Source organism: Zonotrichia leucophrys, chromosome 7 (genome assembly GCF_028769735.1).
Source record: "Zonotrichia leucophrys gambelii isolate GWCS_2022_RI chromosome 7, RI_Zleu_2.0, whole genome shotgun sequence".
NCBI lineage: Eukaryota > Metazoa > Chordata > Aves > Passeriformes > Passerellidae > Zonotrichia > Zonotrichia leucophrys.
The window spans coordinates 20,121,589-20,141,012 of NC_088177.1; the positions used below are offsets into that span (position 1 = coordinate 20,121,589).

A 19,424-nucleotide genomic window follows, 5' to 3' on the forward strand; every position below is an offset into this window, starting at 1 on the left:
AGATATTCTTAAGGGTACCACAGAGAGATGTGGCATAGATCAGCTGTTCATGGTGTGCCTCTCTTCCTAAAACACAAAAATCATCTAAATAGTCCAATTAAGAGAACTTGAACTGTAGTTGAACTATACTGAACTACTGAATTAAGTTGAAAGTAGCAATTCTCTTGTTTAACACAATGGTTAATACAAGAAATCGCTTTGTACAGAAACTTAAATTTGGTACTCGAGCAAAATCCTACCGACTTGGGAAGAGTTTTATGCCAGGAACTTCAGTGATCCTTCAAGCACTTCTGAATTAGCAAGTGTTAGTCTAAAGCCTGCAAGCATCTGCAAAAGTGGGGTCTGAGAATTTGGCCCTTTATCTATCTATTTAGAATAAAAGAAAAGAAAATACTAGTTTATGCTGCATTTGTTGAATTCCCAAATTAATTAAGATAATTAATTTGCAATATTCCAAAGAGTTTGCGGTTTTTCAATCATCCTATACCTGACCAATGTTTGTAATCCCTACCATTCCTGTAATGAATTCTAGGTATGGGATATAAAAGTAGTTTTTGCTGAAACAGCTTACAAAGAGAATAATCATACTTCATGCTCCAAAGCACACAATAATGACTGGTAAAATTATGAAGGACCCCAATTATTGCACTACTTCTATACAAAATACAAACTCTTTTGGAATACAACATGGGAGCAACATATTTGGGTTTTTTTGTTGTTGTTTTCTAACATCAGCAGAACTATCCATTTGACAGATTAATAACTGAAAAACAGAAAAAAAATCAAATAACAGAAAAACACCTCCCATGCAATAATTCCATTGAATGCAACACTCCAGATTATTAAAAATGAGCTAGGTAGACTAAGAATAATCTAAAAAACTCTACTAAACAAAAACAGTGTGACACAAAGACCAGCTGACTTTTAATTGTACTTTAATTGAAACCTATTTATCTAAATGAAAAACCCACTATGAACACACAAGCTACACTCACCATGCAGGCTGGGCAAACTCAAAGTATGTTTTGAAATGCGGATGTACCTAAAATATGGGAAATTTTTTTAAGATTAGAAGAACTGAACTAAACCAATATATTTCAGATTTGGCAGGGGACAGGAGGAGGGTGATAATACACTAAGTAATTCAGTACTTCATCCTTATGACCTTAGTCTGACTGCAGTTCAATTAGTCTATACCACCTGAATAATTTTTACAATGGAAAAAACATAATGTATAGCTCATTAGTTTCCTAATTATTTCCTCTTCCTTCGAGACAAATAAAAAGGCATCTTTGCAGTTCATCTCTGAATAGGGCTGTGCATAATACCACTTCAAGAAACATTATCACAGATCTGCTGAATACAGTGATCAGTGTCTTCACCTACAGATACACCACAGCATCTGACACTGTTTTGACAGCATTTAATGTATATTTTTACAATCTAATAAAAGAATCTGCAACAAAGAAAAGTAATATTAATTTATATTACAAGACACGGTAGTATAAATTTATAGCATTTCTCAACTATAAGTTAGGAATAATATTCATAAATATGAAGAACAAAGCCCCTAAATCAAAACAGTAACTTAGAAAGAACTGAAACAGATTTTTAGAAGGGTGCAAAATGCTTTGAAAATTTTAAGAACAAAACTCAACTATTGCCCCCAAATTTCTTGCTATGAGTTGTTTTTTCACATCCTATCCTGAAGGGCAGACAATGCTAAATTTATGACAGCACAATTTCTCAGATATCTATCATAGGTTCCTCTCACTCACATTAAATCCCTCATTGTTTCTCTACATAGCCTACTCTAGAAAGAAATAAAAGTAAAAATTAAAAATATGGGTCTTTTCATACCAGTATATCCAATTTTATTTACAATGCCTTGAGAGAGAGCAAGACGTTATGGTACAATTACACCAAACTATCCGACATCAATCTCAGCTGTTTACTAAGACTAAGAATACCAAAAAAAAGTTACACAAACTTTCACAATTATACACTAATTTTTAGAACCATCACAAAATGACTAAAAACTTATCAACATTAAAATACAGAAAAAAATTACATAGCTTTAAGAACAACGAAGTAACTAAAAATATTTTACCATACCTTCTTTAATTTTTTTTTCCAGAGAGTTGATCTTTACAGATTATTAAAAAAAAAAATTCTTCAGCGACGAGCCTTTGTATTTTATTTTTATTTAAAAAAAAAAGTCACACACATGATAAAATATTTTGTTTTGGCCATTTCTCTCCCTCCTCCAAATTGACACTTTATAAAAACCTTCTGTACTTTTTTTCCCCCTCCCTCTCTCCCTCGCTACTACCTCCAAGATGGTAGGAAAGTTGTTGTTTTGGAGGGCAGTGGAGCCGCTCTCTGATGTTATGTCCTCTCAGTGCCTGTAGTGGTGCTATAGGAGGCTGCTGGCTCTCTTCTTGAGCAGCCCCAGCAGCCCTGCCTTCTTTGCTGGAGAATATATTCAGGGATTCCCCTTAATAATCACCTACCCTCTGAGCACTTTGTAGTTTTAAAATAATAAAAGAGCCCCCAAAGCTTCCTCCTCACAAAAAGCAGGATCTTCTCAGAGACAGGGGGGCAGCAGCTCCTCAGCACAGAGCCCGAGCACATTCCCAGTCCCTCTGCTGGGGAGGAAACTCTGATCTGTCAGCCCAACAGAGGGAAAGGGGGGAGAGGAGAGAGAGGAGGGAAAAAAAAGCAGCTGGAAAGGTAAGCCAGGCCCGGCCTGCATCCCCGGGCTCGCGTAGCGCGGCAGGCGGTGCGGAGGGTGCAGGGCGGGCGGGGAGGCGGGCTACTCGAGGCCGGGGATCGGTCGGAGCGGCGTAGGCCGCAGTAGGGGGTGCGGGGAGCCAGGGGGGTTTTTGAAGCTTTCGGGCGCCGGGAGGAGCGCCGGAGGGGGGTGAGACGGCCGCCGGGGCACAGCGGGAGGGTCGGGCGCGGCGCCTTTGCCCGGGAGGTGAAGGGCGGCGGGGGAGAACGGGGGCGGGGGGGCGGTAGGCCGCGGCGCGGCCCGGCCCGGTCGCTCCGCTCTCCGCCCCGCCGGGCCCCCCGCGCCGGGCCCCGGGCCCAGAACGGGCCGATCCCCGCCGCCGCCGGGGCCGGGCGGCTGGGGGGAAGCGGAGGGGGCGCCGCGGTTGGGGCCGCTCTTCCCCCCCACCCCCCCAGGCCCCCCCGCCCCCCGCGCGGGGCGAGAGGGCCGCGGGCCGGGGGGACGGGGGCGGCATTAATTTGCCGAAATGACTTTTAATGAGCGGTGCCGGGGTGGGGGGCACCCCCTCCCCCAGCCCGGTGCGGGGCCGCCGCGGTGGAGGCGGTGCCGGTCCCGCGGGGCTGCGCCGGCCGCGGCCTGGAAAGTTTCGCAGCGTTTTTGGGGTGCTTTACCCCCAACCGGCGCCGCCGGCCACCCCCCGCCCGCGGCCGTGGGGACGGTGCCGGCGGGGCGGGGGCACCTCAGAATGCGGCCGCAGGTTCCCCCCCGCCCGTCCCGTACCCCCTTTCCCCCCCGTCGGTGACCCCCTTCGGCCGGGCCGGCGGCTGCTGGATTCGCCGCACAACTTTTTGGGAGGTAGCGGGGGGGCGATTTTGGGGGTGCGGGGAAGCCCTCGGAGTGTCCCCCCCGCCCCCCAAGCTGCCGGCACGTGGGGCCCCGGGCCGGCCCCCGAGCGCGGAACCAGGGACAGGGGTAGGGGCTGCCCGGGCAGCACCTTCGGTGCCGGGCACATGCCGGGGCCGGCGGCTGCCTGAGCCCTGCCGGGGCCGGGCCGGGGTCCCTCGGCCACCCCGCTGTCCCGGGACCCGTTAGCGGGACAGGAGCCACAGCCACTGGCACCTGAGCCCGGGGAGGGCAGCGCTCCGGTAGCCCCTACACGGCAGGGGCTGTGTCTGGCCCCCTCTCATGTCCCTGTGGGCCGGGGTCCCGCTAGGCTGGGGGGTCTGTGTGAGGTGCTGCTGCCCCCCAGGACTGAAAATGAAAGGATCCTTTTTTTCAGGGAAAAGAACGTCTGGTAGTTGTGAAGTGAGTGCACTGGAAGACCCACCATCGCACTTCAACCCGCACAGGTGAAATAGCTCCGGTTTCTAATGTGGGAGGTGGCACGTTTCGGTCAGATATTCCTTAATGTGTCTTTTAGGTCAAAACTATAATGGTTTTGTACAAGTAACCTCAAACGAATTTTAGAAGTGACAGTGACACTCACCTTAAAGCCTTATATTATACCATCTGATTAAAATACATAGAGTTAGTTCTAACTTAGTTACTTGACAACGTGCGATGCAGGTTTACTTTAAGGCCTTTTAGTTTTTGAGGGTTGGGAGACTTAAAAATAAAATTGACAAAATTAGGGCAATGCACTGTTCCCCTGTAGACAGGTGCCCTCCCCTATGGGCTCACCTGTAGTGGCAGTATTCCACGCTCAGGCCATACCCGCCAGGTACCACTGCTGATGGCTGAACTGGAGAGCTCGTGTTTTGTGTGAAGCTGTCACTTACAAACTGGTGACATTCAGCCTTTTGCATGAGCTGTTTGTAGTACATACAAAAGATCACACAAGTTTTATTAATTGTAAAGCTAAATTATTTACTGGAAGCAACGCTAAATTTATGTTCTGGGGGTTATTTTGATATTCAGTATTTTTGTGATGATTGATTGAATTTGTGTGTAGGACCTGATCCTACAGAACTGTGTGTACTGTGTTCTCATGGTCTGGTAAATCATCAGGAGGTACAAATTTATTTTAGGAACACACTGAAACTCCAATAGCTTATACCTGCTGAAAGGCTCCTCTGTGAGGAGCTCTATTGGTTTATTTATTGAGTATTCCTACTGAAGCAAGAATGATATTGTATTGTGAGAAAATAAGTTTATTTGTCTTTGTAGTATTGGGACTAAAAATAAGACAAAGGTATTTTGTTTAACCTCATCTGGAAAGGCAGGCTATGTGTTATTTGAATAAATAAAAGACTTAGACTTATTTTTTTTTCCCAAGTACAGATGCAAGTTGTGTTATGGTATGTTTAATCTCTACTTTATCTCAGGATATTGCTTTTGGTATTTTGAGACGTTTCTAAAATACATTTCTGCCATGTTGCAATGTCATAAAGGGTCCATTTGTTGCTGTATCTGAAGGCTGCTCTTTGCAGCCCTGCTCATCCTGGCAAAACCCAGGCCTGTTTATAACTACATTGAAATAACCATGCGTGACAACCTCCCTGTGAGGATGTGATAGCAGGACTGGGGCCTGGAGACCTGCTCAAATAGAGAAATCCTTGTTCAAAAAACTTTCAAGATACAGAGCCCATCTTGAGCCTTAGGTCAGGAATAGCCATGTTTAGGAAATTAGTTTTTGAAATCTGTAGGAATGTACTCTTGACAGTAGTTACACATTTTCCTACGTAAGTTCTTTTTTCTTTACAAATCCTCTGAAGTTTCTAAAATTCGTAGAGTCTTAACTGTTTGTTGTTTTTTAGGGTTTGGGCTATCTTTATCAGGTTTTCTCTAAGATACTATGAAGTACAGATGAGTGAACCAGCTGAAATTAAAATTCCTGTTTAAGTTCATGTGGTGTAGGAAAACAAAAAGAACCTGTTCAGTTTGTGAGGGGAGACTTCTTATTTTCCTCCTCATAGTTATGTTTTCTGCTCTTGATTGTAACCAGTTACAAGTCTGTAAGTTCTGTAGCTGTTGCTATTATTAGGAATAATGCTTAAGTTTAATTCTGTATTTATTGTGTTATATTCTAAAACATAATCTGTTTTCCCAGTGTTGCCTAAAACATTCTGCTGCTTTTCTGTTAATATATTGGACATCCTTATGCAATGTAAACTGCCTTTTGCCAGAACTGAAGTAATAAGCTTTCTGAAAAGGCAGAATGAGGGCAATATTGCTTCTTTCTTCCCAGGTACATCTTAACATATGAAAAAAAGTAGTCCAAAATACGATTCCAGGTGGTATCTAAAAATATCTTGTAAGATCTTAGCATGTTGAATGCCTTGATCTGTCAGGGCACCTGCATGTGTGTTGCAGTACCTGCGCTTCAGAGGCCTTCCTGAGTAAGGACTGTACTCTAGTTAATGAAAGCGTTCTGTACAGGAACTCTTGTAGCTGATGTGCGTTGCTTCCCAGTGTCCTCTGTCTCAATTTGAGTGCTTTTACTGACAAAAAGACTCTTGTTTCCACAATTACAGCATTCTTGGTTTGCTAGCTGAGTGTAGTAGAGAATGGAGCTGTTAAAAGACTAGAACTAAGCCAAACTTGTGGTTAGATCACAGCACGGGGACAGAAGTTACAACTTTGTGGTGTTGATGTTGATCACAATTAGATGTAGTACAGCTTCTCTTGATAGACTAAAACATTTCAAATAGAGGTATTACTTGCTATGAAATAGAGAAAATGAATGTTTTAGATTCGTACTTAGAAGTGTACTGCTTACTAACACCAATTGAAAAGTTTTGCTATAAAATAGCTTTAAGTGCCTGTCTTTTTGTCATGAGCTTTGTGGCTTCTGTTCATCTTGGAGCAGATGAAATTCCATGTTTCCAAACATCTTGCACTCCGTGTGCGTGCTCAGTTTCAGGAAATGGGTCTGACAGTGACAGGCACTTGTTCTTTCTTGGTCAAGAGGAAATGACAAAACTACTATTTATGTTATTTGTGCTTGTGGAGAAGCTGAGATTCTTGTAGATCCATGTTCTACTTCTGGCCCCAAGCTGATGGTTTTGGGAACCTATGGAGATGATTGTACCCTGTCTGTGAGATGTCATGAGCACACCAAGCAATTTAACATGAAATTTAGGCTAGTATTAGCAAATGCAAACAACACAGTAAAGACCTCTGTAGTTGTGGATTTTGTTTGGATGCAGTGTGTGAAGCTCTGAGCTCAGTCCTCTTAATTATACATCTTTTAACCACCAGCATATAATTGCCTTGCAATTTACAATGCATTTGGGATTCCATTGCCTAAAAGGGTCTTACGTACATTGAATGTCAAGTTCTGAGCATATGTTTAAGAATGTTTCAACCCACATGATTTAAAATACTCTAATATTTTCAGCACAGCATTTGCGCAAAATTACCGATCTGAGTTTGAGGCTCTGGTGCTTTGGGTTTTCTGTTAGTGAGTAAGCCATTGCCTTCCCTGTAGATTACTCACAGTGTCAGGTACCAGATTTCTGTATGACATAATGCTGCTACTTGGGTATGGTTGTATTAAAGCTCATCCTCCAAAGTTTGCTGCTACACTGTTTTCCAGCCTCTCTGAAGGAGTGTTTAACTCTTTTGGAAGAAAGTGTGTGGAGTGCAGAGCTACAACTGTAGCCCTGTTGTCTTTGGAGCTGATGTGCACTGCAAGAGAGCTGATTATGCCTGTACTGCAAAGCCAGTGCTAAAAGCAAGTAGGAAGCTGGCTTCTTCCAGAGGGTGATAGTAGGTGTTGGCAGTTGGACAGGTGTGTTCCTGTGTGTATTGAAATCTTCCATTTCTCTTTTTGCAGTCACTGTGCAAACCACCTTCAGTTATCTTATGGACAACCAGTGGCTGCACTCAGCAGGACAAATAGCTCTGCTCTTAAGTGCTGATGTCTCAGAGTGTGACTTTGCTCTGTGTCCTGCCTGTCCTTGCTATAAAGCCTTGCTGGGGTGCTAAGTTTGTTACTCTTCTTCACACTTCCAGATAGGACTTTAGCCAGAGGGAGGAGATTTTATTCCTGTCAGCTGCTCAAGAATAAAAAATGGGATAAAGGGAGAAGTGAATGTGTTATGAAGTTACAAATATTAGTGATAAACTTTTAAGAATGTGACAAATACCCTGCTGGGTCAGATTACCTTGGATCCAACCTAATGTTCTGTCTAGGGCAGTAGGAATAAGTGATGGTACTTAGGAAGGGCATTAAAGCCCAGGCACTTTTTTTGTGCTTTCTTCTCTTACTCCTCCACCACTCATATTTGTTTAAATGGTCATGCTAGAGAGTGCATCACTTATGTCCCCACTGTCCATGAACTTCTCTATTGCCTTTTTGAACCTGATGGTAGTGTCTGCCTCCATAGTCTCATGTGACTGCAAGCTCCAGCAGTTCACTGCCTGTGAATAGTAAAAATGAAGAAATACTTCTTTGATATGTTTTGAGTCAATCTCTTACTGACTTCATCAGGTACCTCTAGCTGCAATGTTGTGTGATCTGGTATGGCTGCTTTGTATTTACCTTATTCCCTACCATGATTTTTTAATTCTCAAGGGCATGCATTTTTGGATTCCCTTCTGTTATTTGCCCTGTTGTTTCTTAGTAGCTCAGAATCTTTTATTTAGAATCAGTTGTTTAAGGAAAATCTAGGTTCCTCAAGAAGCAGCTTCTGGTTTCTCATTCACGGGTTGTGGCTAAAGTTAGTTTGAGCACATGCAGGCAGAATTTTTTTTTTCCTGTTGAACCTTCCTACATCTTCAATGTAGAGTATAAATGCAAAACCGAAAACAGCTTCCAGAGAGTTTTGTATTCTGATATTTTTATAGTGAAGTACAGCTGCTTAAGCATTTGCTTTTTCCAGGGGAAGTCCGTGTTTCCGTCATCTCTTACTGAATCCTGTGGGACAAAAATAATTTCTCCCCCACCCACTATTTAGCTAAGTGTAGTTTCAGTTCTCCTCAGTTAAGTGACATGTGCCTATTTCATGCTTGTGCTACTTTTTACGTAGCAGCAAAAAGCTCTGATAAGAACTCCTGTAAATTGTTAAAAACAAAACACTGCATTAGATTAAATCAGAATGAAGAGATTTAAGTGTCTTCGCTATTTTTATATATATATACACACACACTCTCTCTCTTATATGGTATGCCATGGAAGTAAAAAAAAAAAAGCTCTTCTTAGATTAAGTCCAATTTCAGTCTCTGTTCCTGGCAATGTATCCACATAGTGACATGTCTTTTGGGGAGTCTGTTTAAGAATTTACCAATAAAGATATAATTGCAAGTTTGAGAAAATTGCTGTGTTGTTTTTTTACTATAACATTGGTTGGCTACCATATTTCTTGGCTGTCTTGTTCCTTGCACTGTACTTGGAGTAATTGATTACTGTCAGGATTTTTAACATGGCTATTTTTGCATGAGCTTCTTTTAGTGTATGTATAGACCCAAAAACTCACGTTCATGCTCGTTGGTTTCCCTGGGGATTATTGTCAGTATTTTTGTGTGAGTGTTTCAAATGGCATTGCTCTTGTGCCCTGTATCTCTCAGACAAGTGAGAAGTGAAATACTGTGCCTGCCTTGACACAGTCAAGTAAAATGCAAAAATAAGACTTAATTATGAGTTAAATCCAAAAATAAGACTGTGGCCACAAGAATAAATCTAGGATTAGTGGCTGGGAACTGTGGAGCAGTTTCCTTACAGAAGCTTAACGGAGGCACACAAGGTATGCATTTCTCACTGTTTACTTTGGAACCATCCTAAGGAGCTCTTTCTTTGGTCTATTGCCTGCTAACCTTCAGAAAACAAATACAGCTGGGTTGTACAAAAGAGGAGAAAGTTAGTGATCCATCAGAAACTCTGCAAAGCATGATAGTGGTAGTTTAAAAGAAGGTGATAAATAAACCAGAAGAAAATAGAGAGCAACATGTGGGTCACTCCAGCTGCAAGATACACCTGGTCTTTCAAATTTTATGTCCAGTCCAGTATGCCACCTAATCCAAGCTTTGATAAACTAAGAGAAGCAGACTCTCCAGCAAAAGGCTTTCTGTCAGTGTTGTGTGTGGGGGTCACAAGTAGTTGAGACCCATTTGATTACTTTTGCTGCCATAGTAATAGAGGAGTCCATCTCTCAAGCACATGGGATGCAAACACTGACCACAGCTCCTGTATGGTCATCGTGTTCCCATGGGATTTATGTGTTTCCTTCATGTTGTTGCTGAATACTGGAGGATATATCAGTATCTGCCTGAGCCAAGGTGACTGAAAGGAATGTTCGGTCCTTAACATGCTAAAGAGATTGTTCCCTTTTCCCGTTCTGTCTTTTTGAAGCAAACAGTCAACAGTGAACTTTCTTGTTCTTAAGACTGACATGTTGTAGAAAAGTTGGGAAAAGTGATTGAAATTGGTCCAGGTGACTGTGTGTATGTTGTGGCTCTCTGGTGTAAGCAAAGCATGATGCTCCTGCCTCTGGGGCTGGCCGCTTCCCAGTGTGCTTGGAAAGGGAAAATGTGTATCAAGAGGAAATACAAAGTTACCATTGTTGTCAAATGAGTGTTCAGGTTGCTTGCAGTAGTTACAATCTATAGCACCTGTCTCCATTCGTATGCTCGGTAATGCGGTGTGTGTGCATGTACAGCTGTTCCAAGAATTTTAAGTGTGTTTTTAAGTCTTTTAATACTCTTCTGTCTTTCTGCATCTACAGCTAGATATATGCTAATGAAGGTCAGATTTATGTTGTTTACTCTGTGGGATAGGATGTTTTGTTTTGCCCTAGTGACTTAAAATTGGTTTTCTAGATCCCCCAGTGCCGTAGTGCTTTGTCATTTTCTCATGGTACTTTTTTTACAGCAGAAAGTGGAGGCTTGTACCTTTACAAGAGGAAAGCGCATCTTTCCCTCAAAGTCTTTGTTGGTTTCCTCCTTGCAATTCTGTTCTTGCCATGTTGGGCCTCAGGAACAAGTAATTTCATTGAGGTGGTAATCTGTACGTTTGTGCCTCTAATTTGTTCCATATTTCCTGAATATCATCTCTATGAATATTCCTTTCCTTGGTGTACAACACATATGAAACTGCACTGAGTGCCCAAAAGAGTTCATTCCAGTGCTTCAGGATGACCTTCCTGAATAAAAGCTACCTTTTGCAGGTTAAGCTTAATGTATCGCAGTAGCTGCAGAATATATGTACTGTTAATTTTTTTGACACTACTTTGGGATGGTTTGGGAGTTTTGTTTGGTTTTTTGAAAAGATTATTGCCAAAGACCTCCATAATCTTGGGATCTGAAAAAGTATGTTACAATTGCATGGATTTGCACTGTAGGAATCTGCTTTGGGAGCTGTAGGAACCACCGTAGGACCCCAGCCTCTTGCTGATTTGGCATTTCAGCCCTTCTGGCATTCATGGGAGTACTGACTGGTATTAATGCCTGCATTTCCCTAAAATAGGAACACTGAGGTAGGATAAACTTTGGAGAAAAATGATGACCTCAGGTAGGACTGCACATGGTTGCTTGCAGAAATTGTAAGCAGCTACAAAATCTGAAAGACTGGTCATCAGGTGTGGTAAAGAAAGCTTGTCTTACAAAAAGTGTTGTTGCACTGATTGACAAAGTAATTTTGCAGAGCAAAGACAGTCTGTGGTGGTTTTGTAAACAAAGATACCTTGAAGTAAACCCTCTGCAATCAAATGGGTTAATCATCTTTCAGCTTGATTTATGAAAGCGGGTGATCTAATCTGACACTTTACCTTTTTCAACTTGTAGTTTCTAATCACTTTCTGGTAGATGAGTGAAGTTCTGTTAAAATTATTTAAGTGTGGTGGCAGTAGAATTTTCTTTCCCCCAGTAATTTCTTTAATGTTTTCCAAGATCTGTGACTACTGATTGAAAACTGTTGTGCTGTTGTTTTATTGGATGGTAGCTGAACCACGGGCTTGGTGACTACGTGTGCCTGTTTACTTACTGTAGTAATATCTGTTTTATTTTGACTGACAGTGACCCTTTTGATGTTTTCCTTAGACAATCTGCTTCATCTTGGTTCATCATCATTCCAAGATAGTGGTGTCCTTGGGGCTCTCTCTTAACACTGACATGGTACAGAAGATTTAAAATCAGGTATTGTTTTAGATCCTTCTTTCTGGCCTGAATGGAACACACAACCTAGAACTGAATGCAGTTTTTCTTCCCTTATGTGATTTGTCTCAATATTTTGGTTCTTTCAGCTGATGTTCACAAGGAATAGAGTCACGTGATGTATGAAGGCAAACACATACACTTCTCTGAGGTTGACAATAAGCCCTTGTGCTCGTATAGCCCCAAACTGTGCAAGCAGAGGCGACTTAACGGCTACGCCTTCTGCATCAGACACGTTCTGGAGGACAAGACTGCCCCCTTCAAGCAATGTGAATATGTGGCCAAGTACAACAGCCAACGCTGCACCAACCCCATCCCCAAGTCTGAGGACCGTAGGTGAGTTGTGCTTTCCTCTCTGCAAAGTGGGAAGCGGCTGGGACGTTTTATTTAAGTTGCTGCCTGGTTTCAGGATGAGGGAGGGACTGGTCAGAGTGAATTGTATTCCAGGATGTTCCTTTGAGAATTTTGTTTTAAGACCAGTAAACTTTATTTTATTTTCTGTGGGAGTCAAGTACTCAGTGAGAGGGCAGTGACTTAATCCAAAGGAAGTTTATGGGGGAGTTCACTGCTTTTCACAAATTCACTATAAACTGTGGATCAAACCTGCTGCACAATATCAGCTGTTCTAACTCATTTGCTTTGTCACTCACAGTTCATGTTCTCCAAAAGGCCTGCTTGTTTAGCCAGCAGTACCAAAAGCACAGTTCCATCTGCTTTTTCAGGACAAGTAGTTGAAAATGCTTATATTCTGGACACAAGGGGCAGTGACACGTAGGGACAAATCCAGAATTACAATTCAGTATTGGTGATTTGGTACTGATCTCTAGTATTGTTTTACTGGAATAAGATAAATATTAGTTGATAACAGATGAGCCAGCTGGGAAAGCGCCACGTATTCCTTTTCTTCTTTGCTTCCCTTATTTCTCTCCCCCTCCCTCCCCAAATGAAGATGCCCAGAGTGCCTGGGTATTAAATTCTTAGCAAAATATAGTCCTTGAACTTGTTGAGAGTTGGGAATTAAAAGCAGATTTCCTGAATTGCAGCCCATACTGTAACCACAAGGACATTCTTCCTTGCTCCTTAAGACTTCCTGAACACCAGTCTCATTGGTGCTGCTCGGGCTGAAGTAGCAGAATTTGTCTAATCTGGTCTGCCATCAATATATGACTTTATTTTTCAGAGCTGTCATTGCAGGTTTTGCCAGCAATGCAGTGTTTAATTAACGTGTATGTTAACTATCTGAGGCTTGTTCTTGTAGAAATGCTTTTTAAAACCTAAAATATGAATAAAATGTGCCAAAAAATTCAAGCCACTATTCACTGACCTTTCACATTATTAGCTGCCATTCACTAACCTTTTGCATTATTAGTGGTGTTCCCACTGTACCCTACATATAACTTCCTTCTCAGCTCACAGCTCCCTCTCTTGTCTGAAACAACAGTTGGACTGTGCTCTAAATTAACTTGCACTTCACCTGCCATTTCAGCTGAGGAGACTGATGAAGTGAGAAAAAAACATGAATGTTTGTCAAAAGCTGTAGGGCAAATGCTCAAATGGCACAAGATGAATAACTTGAAGCTGTAATTTGACAGTCAGTGAGTGTTTCTTTGCTACTGTACAATTGAGGCTCTTTGGAAATAAGCTCACAGAAATGATCATAGAAATTGTGAGCACAAATGGTATGCTGTAATTTCAGATGCAAGTGCTGACTGAAACAGTTCCTGTTTACCAGGGGTCATACTAAAAAACAATAGAAGTAATAGTACTTAATGACACTTTTTTATGTCTCATATGTTCCCATGGAATTTGTGATTTTTCTTTACACCTTGAATTGAGTTCACACTTTGTTCTTTTTGATTTTTCTCAAGTTAAAGTGAAGTGTGGTCATGACATCTGGTGTATGTTATATTAGAATAATTCAGTTGCATGTCGAGTGTCACATTACAGTACTTGAAGAGGACAGCAGGTGTCTGAAAGAGAAAATAAACTTTTAATTTCAAATGAGAGGATGTGATAGTTGAAAGAATATTTTAGAAGACTGTTTCTTGGGGCAGAGTTTAATTTTAACAATAACATTTAATGAATGCTAGTGATAAGACTGAGGCTGTTCTAAACTTCTTTTTGGCAGGCAAACCTGTATCTGTTTCTTAGAAGACTTTTTTCACACTCTCTTCAATATAAAGATGTTTGTAGTGTCTGAGTTCTTCACTCATAGCTTTTCATTTCTGTGTACAGAATTACTGTCAGATGGTCATTTTGTCACAGTTTTAGACATGGAACTGTACAGGATCAGAAGCAGGCTGTATGATGCTCTGACAGCTATCTTCTTTTATACTTTTAGAAATTGTTAAAAAAAAGTATTTCAAGATGATGCATGCATTATATGCCAAAAGCTTCATAGTCTGTCCACAGATAATTAAGAAGAATTATCACTTGACCCCAGACAAATGAGATGCTACTGGCCACAAAGATGGTTAATATGATGCCATATTATTACATTTCTTATTAACCATTAACATTCTACAAATTAAATCTATTAATATATGTGACTTCATTGCCTTATATGAAGTCTGATTTTTCTATTCACTATATTTTTTAGAGAATATATATATGTGGGATGATACACACATGGGTTTTATATCTCTCTTTTCTCTGAAGACATCTCCTACTTATTTCTTAACCAGATACACACAAAGATAATGAAATGCAACTTGATTTCTAAATATAGGTTTACTACAGTATAGTTGAGTTAAACACTATTTTGTCTCTAATTCTTCTCACTTAAGAGAATCGTTAAATTCTTTGTTAATATACAAGCTGCTCCCCAGTTTGTATGTGTCTTTTTTTAAGTAAGAGATGACAATTGATACCATACTGGGGTGTACTAAGAAGCAGAATGCATTTGTAGGTAGAAAACCTGACTGTCTAAATTCTTGCCTTCCCAGTGGATGCAGGAAACAGTCCAGCTGAATTCTTCAGAGCCCATCACGTTTTGTGTGCTTCATGTTATGATAATTTTAATAGATATCAACCCACCATATTTGTGGACTTAATTTGACATTACCTGCACAGAATAAGTGCCTTTGGTGCTGATTGAGGAAGGGGAAAACCCCCTGAATTAGTTACTTATTGTGATACTGTCCGCTGAGCATAACTCACAGACAACTCACACTCAGTGACAAACTGAGCCTCTAAGGCAGGCTTGTTGCAATTGGCTCTTGCAGGGCCAGCTTGACCCTAATGGGCTTTGTGCTCAGAGCTATGTGAAAAGCACTGTGCTACTTGCAGGTTCAGTTCCTGTCTCCCCAGTAACCTGACTTCCATGGGCTTGAACTGCTAATGCAGACTCTGCAGCACTCTGACTTGTGAAGTCAGAGCCACTTTAGCTCAGGGCTGACTGAAAAGCCATCCTGGAATGTGCAGGATGAGGAAATGTGGGTCCGTGCCCTCCTGGCTGAGTGCAGGGCTAGCAAGAGCATGACATGGTGAAGGCTGAAGTGGTGCTGGTGAGAGCTGTGCCTAGCCAAAACTGCTTGTGTGCAGTCTGCTTTACCCAGACAAGACTGAACTGCTCTTCCTGCTTTCTTCTTGCTCCTGTTAGTCCAAGGTGGAACAGCCTTGGTTACACTGGAGGACAGGGAGTTGGCAGAGTCTAAAGCACAGAGCCAAGTCAGTGTGTACTGGAATCTGAATGTTGTAGCCTGGCATCTGTGGGTTTGTGTCCAGCAGAGCCAGTTGGCTCTCAGTGAGGCAGTATGGTCAGCTGTAAGAGCCAAAGCTTTATTCTCTGCCATATAAAAATGATTCTGTTAGAGTTAAATGAACAAGACAAACCCTTACTAGCCTAAAACTCAGAGAATTTTAGCAAACTTATTACCTTTCCACAGACTTATTCACCTTTTCTATTGATTTTCTTACTGTTTTTGCGATGAAAACAGACTATGCAGTTCTACCTCCTCCCATCAGCACAAACACAAGATGACAGGAATTTAAGTTCTGGACAATATAAGGGAAGCATTTGTGTTGAGCAGAACACTCGTTTTATTGGCATAAGAGGGAAAAAAATTCCCTTGTGTTTGTTTAGTCTGTTTATTGTTTTTTTTCTTCTGCCATACTAAAAGTGCCGTGGTAACTGTTCAAACAACATATTTAAAAAGGGCTTAATTTTAAATATGGAAACAGTGCTTGTTGACTTTAAGGGAAGCTTTATTGAGCCCTCTATTATATAATTATATTTTTAGAAGTGCATCTCTCAGTATGAATTTACAGTATTCCAGTGTGTTCTAATAAGGACTGCACAAGTTGTTGGCTTTTAGCTTGCCTCATCTAGGTTTATTTTTTACTTACAACATAATGTAATGATGAAATTATTTAGGCAATAATAAGTAGCAGTGCTTTTCAGTGTTTTCTGATTTGTGAAACCTTAGGAGTGTGGGTCTTGAAAGAAGCTGTACATATATGGAGACCATTAAACAGCATATATGAATTTGCTTTCTCTTTTTTCCCTTTTAAGGACCCTTTAGAGCTGTTCACGCATTGTTTCTTTAGAAATGGGTCGACAAGTTGAAAGTGATTAAACTGAAGTGCTAAACCTTTTTGAGGGGTTGTTTTGGGCTTTTCTGCCATGTTTTGCTCCATGAAGACCAGAATAATATCATTTTAACCTATTTTTCCAAAAAAAACCTTAATGTTCTCAGATTCATACTGATCTGATTTTAAAAAATAGCTTCATGGTGTTCTATTCAATATCTTGTCTATAATTACCTTGATGCAGACATCACTCTTTCCTTGTATCTTTGGTCATCTATAAGCTGTAAATTATAGATGGGATTCTGCAAAGGCAAATTTTCATTGTTGATGGGTTCTACAGAGGCAGGAGTGTCTGCTTGTGGTGTACAGGGAAAGGATCATGTCATGGTTCCTAAATTTCTGTCACATACTGATTCCAATCAAACAAAAGTTAATTGCTTACTTTTTAGTATTTCATCTGTGGCATAAATTGTAATTATTTTTACTTTCGTGATAGATATCAAAGACCTTCTTGCTTTCTTTTTTTTTAATGGCATGACTTTGAAAGTTTTTCATATTAGAAGAACTTAAAATCTGTGCTTTTGGATTGTATATATACATATTTCTGGCATTGTGTGAATGTTTTCTAGCAGCAAAGAGTTTGTTTTAAGATAGATTTTTATTGAAGAATATTCAGCTAATCATCTGGCTTTCAAATTCATCACGTTAAACTACTAAAACAGAATTTAAGTATTTATGCTACTTGTTCAGTAAGTGGAAATAGTGGTCTTTCATAGCAGCTAGATATGTACTGAGACTGCCCTTATAAGAAACTGCTCCCTACTACAGTGGAATTCATAATAATAATAATAACAATAATGTGTGCATTGATGAAAATGTTAACTACTTCCACTGAAAGAATGAGCAAATGAAAGGAAGTACTTTTCAATGTACTTTTTCTTAGGAGCTTTTGAACTGATCAGTTAATGGCTTGCATTCTTGCTAATTTTTGTATCAGACTGTCCATTTGTTTTGTTCACTTTGGATTTTGACTGTTTACCCTATTAGAGAGTTAGGATTTTGAATGACTGTATGTGATTTTCCTATGGATAACGAATGAAGAATATTATATCTTAAGATTAGGAATAGTTGCTTGTGTAAGTTGTTTTCCTGCTGGTTTGGGAGCACCACAGTTATCTGTTGTATTAGAAGTTGTGTACAATTCTTATAAAACCTCTTCTGTTTATATTTGCTTGAAATGTGTCTGTGAGTTTTTCCTAAGTGATTGGAAAGTGATCTTGCCTTCAGATTTTACTTAGGGAAGTTAAGTTAATAACTGACTGCTCTTACTTTTCAAAGGTACTGCAACAGCCACCTGCAGGTACTTGGCTTTATACCGAAAAAGGAGAGGAAGAAAAAGAATGATCCCATAGAGGAGGTAAAGGTCAGGCATCAGATGGATGCTATGGCCTTCGGTCTGACAGTGCCCACCCTGGCCTTGAAGATGCCCAATGGACTGGATGGGATGTCCCTCTCCCCTCCAGGGGCAAGGCTTCCTCTCCACTACCTGGAGGCAGAATTAGAAGACCCCTTTGCTTTCAATGAGGAGGATGATGACCTAAAGAAAGGGGCAACAGTGAAGAAAAAGTTGCAGAGCAAGTTGGCTCACAACCGGCAGCGCCAGAGAGAGACAGAGATTTTAAAAGTTCGCCAAGAGCACTTTAGCCCCATTCCTGCACCTTTGCAGCAGCAGCCTCTGCAGCAGCAGCAGCACTCCCATCTGCCACCTTCATCAGCTTCGTTAAAGCCGACAGGGCTACCGCAGGGCATAGTCTGCAAGTCACCTCAACCTCTGAACACCAGCCTACCAATGCAGGGAGTGGCACCCACCACACACACTATAGCACAAGCGCGGCAGTTGTCCAACAAGAGACCTCTGCCTCTCCTGCCACCCGCCAGGGCTCCTGGCACGGACCCGCCACGGACTGACCGGGTCCTCATGAAAGCCACAGCCTTCCCTCCGCACTCGTCCTGCATGAGCCGGCTCCAGAGACTGGTGAAACTGTGCACTCGAAAACAGCAGCTGGACACTGATCTGTTTCCTCACTTAGGTGAGTAGGTCACAGATGCACTGCAGCCATGTGTTTTAACCTGGAAGCAAAAGACTGAATGGGAATGTCTTCCTAGCCCTGTCCTGAATTCCTGTGCGGTCCTTACAAAATAACCCTGAGCTAGGTAATCTCTTGGCATTTTGTTTAGCTCTGTTGTCTATGAAGGGAATGCCTGGACCCATCCCAAATGGTTTATGGCATTTTGGTTGTTTATTCTTCTTAACGTTCTCTTAACCGTTTGAGAAACCAAACTGAGGTGTTGAAAACATTGTTTGGGTTATAGAGACCTCACAATAGAAGGTTTGCAACTTGAATAGTAAATGTGACACTAGCAGTACCTACATGAGTGGACAATGGTAGATTGAAACATTAGGTGTGTGATAAGTGCACGTGACATAATGAATATAAGTGAAAGTTTGGCAATTTGGCCATCAATCTCTGCATATTTGAAATTCCAGTTGACTTAATTGGAAAATTGGAACACATGAGAATTTTTCTTGACTGGGCCCTATTTATGTCTATGGATGAACAAAAGGAAAAGACCACTTCAGGAGAGCAGCATTGTTACAGAAGATAGTTGGAAGGGTGAAGTCCTGTCTCCATACCATGCAGAAATATTCTGCCCCTTACATATAATGATCAATAGCTGCTTATGAAAATATGGGCAAATATAGCCAAATTGGTTCATGATAATAGTGCTCTGTGAGCTTTGAAAAGGCAACTGACCTTATGGCTGATTTGTCTCGTTGTGAGTATAGACCTAGGCACACCTATCTGTCCTTTTTATCTTCCTCACTCTCCCAAGTTACTTTTCTGCTTAGTTTTAGATTGTACATTTCTAATAAGTAAAATACTGGCAGGGAAAAGGAAATGTGACTCTGTGTGATATAAGTAGGAACACCATTTATGATGTTTAAAACAAAAAAAGACTTCAGATAAACCTGGACATTTCCTATATAATGTTTTATTTAATTGCAAAC

At 41.2% G+C, this 19,424-nt stretch overlaps 1 protein-coding gene across 6 annotated transcripts in view; it reads left to right on the forward strand.

Moving 5' to 3' along the window:
- Nucleotides 1-2,361: 2,361 nt before the first annotated feature.
- Nucleotides 2,362-19,424, forward strand: part of INO80D (INO80 complex subunit D) — a 46,147-nt gene continuing 29,084 nt past the window's right edge. For 4 of the 6 annotated variants that reach the window (XM_064717940.1, XM_064717943.1, XM_064717944.1 and 1 more), the window contains exons 1-5: nt 2,362-2,733; nt 4,014-4,083; nt 11,711-11,806; nt 11,914-12,160; nt 17,693-18,444. In XM_064717940.1, coding sequence (XP_064574010.1) covers nt 11,943-12,160; nt 17,693-18,444 — 970 coding nt within the window. In that variant the 5' untranslated portion in view covers nt 2,362-2,733; nt 4,014-4,083; nt 11,711-11,806; nt 11,914-11,942. Of the gene's footprint in view, nt 2,734-3,516; nt 3,590-3,653; nt 4,084-11,710; nt 11,807-11,913; nt 12,161-17,692; nt 18,445-19,424 lie in introns of those variants that run through there. The other 2 variants (XM_064717942.1, XM_064717941.1) reach the window with 2 other exon arrangements.